Source organism: Vigna umbellata, chromosome 4, assembly GCF_029865625.1.
Source record: "Vigna umbellata cultivar VRB3 chromosome 4, Vumbellata_1.0, whole genome shotgun sequence".
Lineage (NCBI taxonomy): Eukaryota > Viridiplantae > Streptophyta > Magnoliopsida > Fabales > Fabaceae > Vigna > Vigna umbellata.
Genome location: NC_142168.1, coordinates 24,943,710 through 24,955,975, shown reverse-complemented (window position 1 = coordinate 24,955,975; position 12,266 = coordinate 24,943,710). Strand labels below are relative to the sequence as shown.

The 12,266-nt window shown below is 33.7% G+C and overlaps 1 protein-coding gene across 1 annotated transcript; it reads left to right on the top strand.

Moving 5' to 3' along the window:
* The first annotated feature begins 645 nt into the window (after positions 1 to 645).
* LOC124823104 (receptor-like protein EIX2) lies at positions 646 to 4,194 on the top strand. Its single transcript, XM_088114588.1, has one exon. It carries the CDS (start codon positions 672 to 674, stop codon positions 4,125 to 4,127), a length of 3,456 nt encoding a protein of 1,151 aa, XP_087970714.1. The 5' UTR covers positions 646 to 671; the 3' UTR covers positions 4,128 to 4,194.
* The last annotated feature ends 8,072 nt before the right edge of the window (positions 4,195 to 12,266 follow it).

The following is a 12,266-nucleotide window of genomic DNA, read 5'->3' as shown; positions in this document are numbered from 1 at the left end:
CTTAGTTGTAGCTTTAATAATAATATCACAAATAATAATACTATTACTAATTTTCTTAATATAAGTTTTAAAAAAGACCCAAACTAGTTGATGATGAAAACAAGTTGTATAAAAGAAAAAAAAAAGAAAATCTTTACAAGTTAGGGTTTTGTATGACTTGTATATTTATTCTTCTTTGCTATAATTAACTCGTTTAAATATATGATTCTCGTTTATTTCTTTCATACATTTTCTTATAATAGATTTCATGAGGAAAATGAATTACTGAATCTTGAAAATAGTTTAAATTTTATGATTTATGGGTGGCGTCGTAATTTTGTAATCCATAAAATGGATAGGACTTTAACCGTCTTTTGATTTCATTTTCTGCATTCCCTTCTCACCATGTCCTAATCTCATAACTCATAAAATGGGTTCGACTACTTCCATTTTTTTTTTTCTGTTATGTTTTTAGTGGGCTTTATTTTCTACTTTATAATATATGAAAGTTGATGTTGATGTTTTTTAAGGTATGAAAAGAAGATAAAATATGAAAATGACTTTGACAGCTGAATTTGATTTTATAAATTTAGCATGGAAATTAAAATTGATAGAGAGATGGTTATATAAAGGGTATTTAGTATGCATAACCCATAACTGCTTCTTTCTTTCTTCTTTGCTTTTGTTTAAAAATGACTTCCTCCTTTTTCATCCTTCTCTTTCTTTATTCACTTTCTATGTCAACCTTCGGTGTGTGCAGAGGAACAGTGTGTATTGGAAGTGAGAGAGAGACACTGTTGAAGTTGAAACATCATCTCATTGATCCTTCAAATACACTTTCTTCTTGGAATGCTTCTCTCAATCCCAATTGTTGCCAATGGGATGGAGTTCTCTGCAACAACATTACATCTCATGTTGCAGAGCTTCACCTCAGCACTCCACTTCCTTCTTTATCTTTCGATGAAGACTTTCCTACTCCATTTGAATATCAAGTTTACGAAGAGGTTTACGAAGAAGCATGGGAAGAGTATAATAGAAGGGCATTCAGTGGAGAGATAAATCCTTGTTTGGTTGATTTGAAGCATTTGAATTACTTGGATTTCAGCGGTAATCTATTTGATAGGAAGCCAATTCCTTCTTTCATTGCAACAATGACTTCCTTAACTCACCTCAACCTTTCTGATGCTGGATTCATGGGAAACATTCCTCCTCAGATTGGAAATCTCTCCAATTTGTTGTACCTTGACCTCTCTTATGCTTTCAACGGAAGAATTCCTCCTCAGATAGGGAATCTCTCCAACTTGCTCCACCTCGACCTCCGAGGAAGATATTATGATAAAGAATCTCTATTTTCTGAAAATGTTGATTGGCTGTCAAGTCTTTCTAAGCTTTGTTATCTTGGCTTGAGCAACATTCAGTCAATAGTAGAAGGCATGTCAATTCCTTCTTTTCTTGGCTCAATGACCAACTTAATTCACTTGGACCTCTCTGATTCTGGATTTATGGGCAACATTCCTCCCCAGATTGGTAATCTTTCCAATTTACTGTATCTTGATTTAAGTTATGCTGCCAACGGAACAATTCCCTCTCAAATTGGAAATCTCTCCAACTTGCTCTACCTTCATCTTGGAGGTGATTATTTTGTTGGGAATGATGATTGGTTGTCAAGTCTTTCAAAACTTGAATATCTTGATTTGAGAGGTGCAAACTTATCCCAATCATTTGATTTTTCTTACATTCTGCAAGCTCTTCCTTCTTTGATGAACTTACAATTGTCAGGATGTACACTCCCTCCGTATAATCAACCATCCTTTCTTAACTTCTCGTCTCTCGTTACTCTTGACCTTTCCTATATTTCTTATCCTTCTACATTTTCTTTTGTTCCAAAGTGGCTTTTTGGATTGAAGAAACTTATTTCTCTTTCTGCATATGATAATGACTTTGAAGGTCCAATTCCAGATGGTCTTCGAAACCTCACATTACTTGAAAATCTTTATTTGAATGAAAATTCATTCTCACATATACCTGATTGGTTTTATAGTAGTTTTCCTAATCTAAAGATTTTGGGCCTATCAGGAAACAACTTACAAGGGACTATTTCTGATGCCCTAGGAAATGTGACTTCTCTACTTTCACTTGATCTGTCAAACAATCAACTTGAAGGTCCACTTCCAACTTCTTTTGGTTATCTATGCAACTTAAGGGATATAAGTTTCTCATATCTCAAACTCAACCAGCATATTAATGAAATTTTAGATATTCTTTCACTGTGTATTTTTCATGGACTGACAACACTTGAAGTTCAAAGTTCTCAACTTTCAGGCAATCTGACAGACCAATTTGAAGTTTATAAAAATCTTGTCACACTAGATTTTAGTGGAAACAAAATTGGTGGAGAACTTCCAGTATCGCTTGGAAAACTTTCATCACTGAGAAATCTTTATTTGTCCAATAATCAACTCAGTGGAAATCCATTTGAGAGTCTTAGATCACTTTCTAAATTGTCATATCTTCATATTGGTTATAATCGTTTCGAAGGAGTTGTAATGGAAAATTACCTCACAAATCTTATGAGTTTGATTGAGCTTTCTGCATCAGAAAACAATTTGACTTTAAAAGTGGGTCCCAATTGGCATCCTACTTTCCAACTTACTTATTTGGATATGAGTTATTGGGAATTAGGTCCTAACTTTCCTTCATGGATTCAATCACAAGACAAACTTGATTATTTAGCGATGTCTAAGACGGGGATTTTAGATTCTATTCCGTATTGGTTTTGGGAAACATTTTCGCAGGCTTCTTTTCTAAATCTCTCTTATAATCATATCCATGGTGAGCTTGGGACTACATTAAAGAATCCAATATCTATCCCCATTGTTGATCTCAGTGCAAATAACTTACGAGGCAAATTTCCTTTACTTTCAAATCGTGTGCTTTTTTTGGACCTTTCAAGCAATTCATTTTCCAAACCAGTGGATGATTTTCTATGCAAAAATCATAAGAAACCAATGAATTTAGGATTTCTCTATCTTGCATCAAATAACTTGTATGGAGAAATACCTGATTGTTGGGGAATTTGGCCATATCTAGTGGACATGAATTTACAAAACAATAATTTTGTTGGGAACATTCCCCAATCCATGGGTTCATTGACGGAGCTCGAATCATTACGCATTCATAAAAACTTGCTCTCGGGAAGATTTCCAACAATTTTGAAGAAGACTAAACAATTGAAATTATTAGATATTGGAGAAAATAATTTTTCAGGAACAATTCCAAATTGGGTTGGAGAAAGTTTTTTAGATATGAAGGTTCTTATCCTTCGATCAAATAGATTCTCAGGTTATATTCCTAAAAAAATATGTGATATGAGTCTTCTTCAGGTGTTAGACCTTGCACAAAACAATTTGACTGGACATATACCTACTTGTTTTAATAGCTTGAAGGCCATGACCATGACAAACAAAAGTACAACTCCTCTTATCTATTGTGATACTAGAAACAATATATATAGTAGGTCTTCATATATTACTATAGTCAGCGTTCTTCTTTGGTTGAAAGGAAGAGGAGATGAATATAAAAACTTTCTTGGATTGGTAACAAGCATTGATTTGTCAAATAACAAATTAGTTGGAGAAATACCGAGAGGGATCACAGATTTAAATGGTTTGTTATTTTTGAACTTGTCTCACAACCAACTTAGTGGTCACATTCCACAAAACATTGGTAATATGGAATCGTTGTTGTCCATTGATTTCTCAAGAAATAAACTTTCTGGTGAAATCCCTCCAACCATTACAAATTTGAGCTTTCTAAGCATGCTAGACTTGTCTTATAATCATTTGAATGGAAAAATTCCAACAGGAACTCAGTTGCAAACCTTTGATGCCTCCAACTTTATTGGCAACAATCTCTGCGGCCCACCACTACCCATCAATTGCAGCTTCAATGACAAAATTCTTCGCTATGATCGCAATGACAAAGGGAGTGATAGGCATGGAGTGAACTTATTTTTTGTGGGCATGACATTTGGATTTGTGGTGGGATTTTGGATAGTAGTTGGTCCTTTGGTCATTTTTAGATCATGGCGTTATGCCTATTTTCATTTCCTTGATCATGTGTGGTTCAAACTTCAATATTTTTTCTAATGTCGATACAATATCTAATGTGGTGAAAAATAAAATCATTATAAAACGTGAAAGTTAATTGGGATTACTCTGTATTGCATAGTTCTAATTTTCATGTCATTTCTTTATTGTTTGATTTATTTTGAAATGTGAGAGTGTTATTTAAATTATTAGTGGATTTCAAAACTAAAGAATCTGCGTGTTCAACTTATTATAGATAAATTCTAGCTAATTTCGTCTATGAATATCAACAAATTGTAATTTATTCTTAGAAAAATTTGAGAGTGTGAACTTAATTTGAACCGTGTAAAACTCTTGTTGAAAAGAATTGAAGCAACGTATTTAATGAGTTGCTTGGCTTTTAGATACTCAAAGGCATTTGTATTCAAATTTATAGATGGTTATAATTTCTTTCCCAATAGAAAGATTCAAAGGCATTATAAAATACTACTTTCTTTCTCAATAGCAAGATTCAATCACTTTGTGAACATTTAGTTTTGGATTTTTTAACTTTATCTCTTCAATTTTTAAAATTAGCCTATTTTATTTTAACATTTTACATATGAACAAAAAATATGAGACTCTGGTATAAAGGTCTAATAACACCCATCAGAACTCCATGTTGAATAGGCAAAATTCTCTTCTTTGCATTTGATAGACTTTTAATCAAAGACTTGTCAGGGTATCATTTTTTTAAAACATTTGTTATATCGTTGAGCTAACTTTTCGCATATTCCTTCATTGCTGAGATGTCTGCTCAGTCTTGAAGTTTTAGCTGCTTGTTCCAATGATATCTGTAGATAATATTCTGGAAATTTGGAAATGTCTTTCTTCTCCTGTTGATGGTTTTGGACCTTATCTGATCATTTGTGAATGGTTTACACTTTAATAATAGTTGATTTAATAGAAAGTTGTTTCACAACAATTGTACTTAAAATTGCTAGCAGCAAGGAAAATATAATTATTGAGATATGACAACAATTGCTCGCAGCAAGGATGTACTACTTTTAATCATTGATTGGTATTTTGCTAGTTTCAGTTTTCAAAGGTAAAAGATAAATGTTGAATGCTATAAATAAAAGCTTATAAAAGAGAAATGATTGGTGAAAGAGGCAGAGTAAAAAAACGTAGTAATGGAAAGTAAGCAGATGCAGGATAAAATAGGTTAGTTTGTGTTGTTCTCTGAAATTAAATGAATTTTTTGCCTTGACTGGTTGATGCGAATTCTGCACAGTGTGACTCACCCACCTTCTGAGAAACTGATCCTAAAATCTATATACAAAGTTTTCCTTCTGAGAAACTGATGTGCATTTAAGGAAAGTGGCAACTGTTACCTATTTTTAAGGGGCAATGTCATCGATAATCTTTTAACACCTATGAGCCTCTTGAAGGTAAGAAAATAATGGTGAAAAATTTGAACTAATTCAACCATTTTTTTTGTATGCAACCATTCAGCTAATATCTTTGTACTGCCAAATAGCTGAATTCTGCATTGATTACCTATATAGTTCTGCTAAGACTTTCAATAGTCAAATGCTCCTCGTTAAACTATTTATGTAAACCGCCATTTTGACTTTATTCGCGTTCAGCTGATCTTGTATTCACTCTACTTAACTTCATTTATACTGAATCCTCAATAGAGAACTTCTAAAAGAACATATTTTCCCATCAATTTATTTGAGTTAAAAGAATGCAATGTTTTAGCAGATGATCTTTACTCGAACAGCTTCATTCAGGTCCTTATTTTCTTAGCTGTGTAACTCATCTTTATAAGCTAATATCTGCTTTAAGTTAATCATGTAATAGGATTCTACTCTGAACAAGACAAAAAGTAAGCCTTTTTGAGAAACAAAGTGTTCTGTGACAAGACGACGCGAAATCTTTCCGGTGGCAGTCTTGGGCAAAGAATCAGTAATGAATACCCTTTTGGGAAGTTTGAAGGATGCAAGATTGTTCTTGCTATATCTTAGCATCTCTGCCTCGTCAACATTTGATCTTTCTCTTGGGATAACCGCACAATATATCTGTCAAGAGTTCACAATATATCATCAACACATATTTCAGTGAACAAAGTTGGAGATACTGTAGGTTATTTTTTATTGAAAAAAAGTTTGAGAGAGTGGAAGAGAGGAATATAAAACTGCATGGATATTTTTTTATTGAGGAGTGTTATCACTTTTATAAAGCAAATAACGTAAATGCAACCTAAATGCACGAAAATATTGACATCTATAACCACTAACAAATTAGTGCTCCTAGTGTCTAGAAAATAGCAAATAAATCCTACTAGTCAACATGACTTTTATTTTCCTAAAAAAATAGCATAACATTATTTTAATTTGTTAATTTCCAATAGTCATATATCAACACTCCTCCTTGACCTTGGAACAGCAAACTCCAAGCTTTTGTCTCAAAAACTCAAATCTAGATTTTGGAAGTGCCTTGGTTAGGATATCAGCCACTTGATTTTTTGTTTCGCAGTAAACTAGTTTCACTTGTTCTTCTCTTTGAACTTCTCTTAAAAAGAAAAGTTTTATCTTAAAATGCTTTGTTTTGCCATGAAAAACTGGATTATTGACAATTGAAATTGCAGCTTGATTATCCAAAAAATCTTTGTGCTATCTTCTTTTTCTAGGTAGTCATGATTTTCCTTATCCAGACAGTTTGATTTACAGCAGTAGCAACAACATACTCTGCTTCTAGTGTTGATTGAGCTATAATTTCTTGCTTTTTGGGACACCATGAAAAAACTCCAGAATCAAGAGAAAAATAGTAACCAGAAGTGCTTCTCATATCATCAACACATCCTGCCCAATCACTAACTGAATAAGCATGAAAACTTAAGCTTTCAACTTTGTCGAACCATATACCATAATCAATTGTGCCTTTAACATATCTAAGAATTCTTTTTGCTGCTTGCAAATGAATTTCACTAGCACAATGCATGTACCTTGATAACAAACTCACTGAATGCATGATATCTAGTCGTGTGGCAGTTAAATACATTAAGCATCCTATTAAGGATCTAAACAACTTTTCATCAACCTTTTCAGCTCCATCTTCTCTGTAAAACTTTTCATTTTGGTTCATTGGAGTTGCAGCTGACTTACACTCTTCCATGTTGAACTTCATAAGTAATTCCTTTGCATATACTTTTCTTGGCACACAAATATTTCATTCTTCTTTAAACTTGTCAATCATCTCCTTACAATTTCCTGTGACAAATAAGTTATCAACATACAGAGATATCATAAGTATATCTTCATTCACCTTTTTAATATATATGGTATACTAACTTATACTTTTCACAAAGCCTAAACTCATTAAATGTGCATGAATTCCACTATACCAAGACCTTGGTGCTTGTTTTAACCCATATAAGGTCTTTTTCAGTATATAAACCTTGTCTTCTTGCCTTGAAGAGCAAAACCTTTTGGTTGTTCCACGAAAATTTCTTCCTCCAAATATCCATTCAAAAAGGCTAATTTTACATCCAATTGATGTATAAGCCAGCCTTTTGTGTAGCTAGTGCTAGCAACAACCTTATTGTGTCTAGCCTGGCAACTGGGGAAAACGTTTCAGAGAAATCTACCCCACACATCTGAGCATATCCCTTGACAACAAGTCTGGCCGTATACTTGTTCACAGAACCATCGAGATTGAACTTGGTTCTATAAACCCACTTTACTCCAATGGCCTTTTTATGACCAGGTCTATCCACCAACTCCCACGCTCCTCTTCCATGGCATTTATCCACCTTTTGTTAGTAGCAGCCTCTTCATATCCACTAGGTTCCATGAGTGCAACATTACACCTTTGATAGATGTCAAAAAGCAATCTTGTTCCTCTGATAGGTTCGTCATCCACATCTTCATTCTCCTCTTGTAATCCAAACTCAATGTTGTCTTTCCAACTCAAACAATTAAATTGTTCAAGGTCTTTGTTGTCTTTCCAGCTCCAACAATCAACTCCAAGAATTTCACATCCCTACTAACTAACAATGACTTTGTTGTTGTGTGGGATATAGATCCTATAAGCCTTTGAAATCAAGCTATAGCCTACAAAAATTCCAGGTTCTGCTTTCTTGTCCAATTTGTCTCTCTTAATATGAGGAATATAAGAGAAACACAAGCAACCAAATATCTTTAAATTAAATAGCTCAGGTTTGTAACCGTACCATGCTTCAAAAGGCGTTCTTTTTTGTAAAGCTTGTGTTGGTAGTCTATTGAGTAAAAATATTGTTGTATTTACAGCTTCTGCCCAGAATTTTTTAGGCAACTCTTTGTCATGAAGTAAACCCCTAACCATATCCATAATCGTCCGATTTTTCCTTTCTACAGTGCCATTTTGCTGAGGTGAATAAGGGGCTGTAATCATATGTTCTACACTTGTATCTTCACAAAACTTGTTCAATTTTTTGGAAGTATATTTAGTTACATTATCGAATCTGATCATCTGTATTTTGAACTTGCTTTGATTTTCCACCAAAGTTTTAAACTTCCAAAAAATGTTAGCAACTTCGTATTTAAACTTCATAAAATATATCCAACACATTCTTGTCATGTCATCAATGAAAATAATATAATACCTACTGCCATTCAATGATGGTGTGCTCATAGGACCTCCAACATATGTATGTATCAATTGTAGATTTTGCATAGCCCTATAAGTCTTGTTTTTTTTGTGGAAATGAGAGTCTTTGTTTGCCTTCCATATTGACAAGCAATGCATGTAGGAAATGCTTCTTCTATATCAAGTAAGCCTCTGACCATGTTATTCTTCTTCATGAATATTAGAACACTGTGGTGAAAATGGCCCAATCTTTTATGCCAAAGTATTGTACTGCTAACCTCTTTGTGCACTGCAGCTTGTTCTTCACTCGTGAAGTCTAAAGCAAAGCTTTTTCCTTTCATTCTAACTTTAAATACTTCCTTGCCTGCTGCATCTTTAATCATGCATTTTTTGTGTTCAAACAACACCTTATAACCTTTTTCAAGCAATTGAGGAACACTTAACAGGTTTTGGTTAATTTTTGGAACATATAAAACATCTGAAATCAGTTTCAAACCTGTTTGACCTTCAATTGCCATTGTTCCTTTGCTTTTACTGCAATATATGCTCCATTACCTACTTTGACTTTAGAAAATGCAGTTTTGTCAAGTTCTTTAAAGAGTTCTTGATCATGACTCATGTGGTTTGTGCAACCATTGTCTATTAGCCAACTTTCTGTGGAGCTATTGGTAGCGAAGCATGTAACAAGCAAACAATTATTTCTCTTGTGGTTGATCCTCAACAACCTTAACTTCTCCTTATTGTTGATGAGACTTGCAAATCTTTTCCATGTGCCCTAGCTGCCCACAATTATGACACGTTGCATCCGGTCTCCACCAACACCTTTTTTGTGGATGATTGGTTTTCTTACAATAAGGACAAGGTGGAAAAACCTAAGTATTATTACTCTTGTTGTTGATCTTGTTTAATCTTCCAGGTCTGGTATCATTGTTCTGCTTCTTCATGTATTTATTGCCATTGCTCTGGAATTTGACTTCAAAAGCACCCTCCACAGATCCTTCTTGCCTCATAAGTCTTCTTTGCTCTTGGACCTGTAAGGCATGCAATACCTCTGCCAAAGTGATCTTAGATAGATCCTTTGTGTTCTCCAAGGTAGTTATAGAAGCTTCATATCTTTTTGGTACTGATACAAGAATTTTTTCAACAATTCTTGAATCAGAAAAAGTGCTACCCAGTAATCTTACTTTGTTGGCAATGTCAAGCAACGTATTTGAGGTCTCTTTGATGGTGTCAGATTCTTTCATTCATTGCAGCTCAAATTCTCTCATTAAATTCAATACTTGCATGTTTCTAATTCTCTCATCTCCTGCATATTCTTCCTTCAAGTAATCCTAAATTGTTTTTGTTGTGTTGTGAGACATGATCCTAGTGAAAATTATTTTTGAAACACCAGAAAATAAACATGCCTTTGCCTTTGTTTTCCTGTTTTTTTTCCTTGTAGTTTTTCATTTGGGCTATACTGGGGTTGTCGAGCAACGGAGCAATATCGTCATCCTCCTCCACTGCTTTCCAAAGATCCAAAGCCTCTAGGAAGGTCTGCATTTTTATGGCCTAGAGGTCATAGTTACCTCCATAAAAAATAGGAGGAGCACTTGAGAGAAACTTGTTTCAACATCCATTTTTTAGGTTCCTTAAGTTGTAGCTCTTGATACCAATTTGTAGGTTATTTTATTGAAAACAAGTTTGAGATAGTGAAACAGAGGAATATAAAACTGAATGGATATTTTTTATTGAGAAGTGTTATCGCTTTTATAAAACAAATAACTGAAAGTAAATGCACGAAAATATTGGAATCTATAACCACTAACAAACTAGTGTTTTTAGTGCGTAGAAAATAGCAAATAAACCCTATATGTCAACATAACCTTTATTTTTCTAAAAATTTAGCATAACATGTTATTTTAATTTGTTAATTTTTAATACTCATCAATAAATAGATATAGAGTGTGTAAAAGTTAAAAATGGATAATGAGACAGAGACGCACCTCTTCACCGTACTTGGCATCAGGCGCTTCGAAAGCAACTTCCTTCCTGACATAACTGCCAAATCAGTTTGAGTAAGTGGAAACTTTGTAAATATGAAGAAGGAAAAGGAGAAATCTACTATAAATCAGAAGAGTAAATTTAAGTGTTTTTACTACAATTTAGTAAGTCTCTTGAGTACATGGAGGATTAAAACTATCGTGAACAATAATACTTTTGTTAAGTATTTGTGGACATAGGTCATGAGGCACCAAATCACGTTAAATTAAATTTATGTTGAGTTTTTGTTTCTACTCTTATTTATTGGTGTGCTTACATTACTATACTTAGGTGAAGTTTACATTACTTCTTTGATTTTGTTTTAGTGTGTGTTGACTTTCTGTTCTAATCCTATCAAGTGTACTAGGTCAATTGTAGCACGCACATGTGTCGTATATACAAAGACTTGTACATATATTCAAGTAATCTAACTCTGTTTTGATTTGCTATAAACAGTTTTGATGATAATGTTATAGTGAGATTAGAGTTCATCAAACTTCAATTGTACTTTTACACTAATAATTATTTGAAGGGCAAAATTCCAAGAGGAACTCAATTGCAAAACCTTTGATGCTACCAACTTTATTGGCAACAATCTATGTGACCCACCACTACCCATCAATTGCAGCTCCAACGCGAAAATGGATCATTTTCTATGGGATAAATTGTTTTTTTTTAAGTATGACATTTGGATTTGTTATGGGATTTTGGATAGAAGTTGGTTCTTTGTTCATTTGTAGATCATGGCATTATACCTATTTTCATTTCCTTAATCATGTGTGGTTCAAACTTCATTCTCTGTTTTTATGCAAGTATGCTATTTAGTATAATGAAAAATAAATTGTAATAAAACATAAAAATTACAGTGCATTTGCAGTTTATCAAATTTTAAAATCATTTATGTACTTTTTGATTTTGTTTATTTATTTTTAAAATTGAGTGTTAACGTTGTGTATATGTTAATAGATGCCATAGCCAACAAATTAGATGTTGAAATTACTGCAGATAAATTCTAGTTAATATTATCATTTAGGTTATATAAACAAATTATAATCTTCTGTTTTAAAAATGTGAGGACCTGAAAATAGGTGACAAGAGCTGATAGGTACTCTGGATTAATGAAGTCAGGCTCTTAAAACCCATTAAGCTTAAAAGGCAAATTTTTCAGCAGCTGGTTCATTAGCTCAGCCCTTATCTCTCTTTAGACCACTTGTTCTTCATTTTCTCCTCCTCTACCACTCATTCTCATTCAGTCGTTGCATGTCCGATTAGGTGGCACCTAGATACTCCTGACGTCGAGAACTTCAAGTATCACCGATTACTTTCTCGTTTCAACTGGTGAGTGTTCTTCTCTTTCTTTGTGGTTTCTAGGGTTGTGAACATGCAAGTATTCTACTTTGCTTGTGATTAGTGGTTCTTCCTTCACTTTCTATCTCAAATCAGGTTTTGAGAACCGTTCTTGATCACTGAATGGTGAATCGTAGGGTCCTGTTGAGTCATTTTCATAGTGCAAGGTACTGTAGAGATGCGTCTATGAGTGGGCTGCGTATCGTTAAGGTAAGGGGA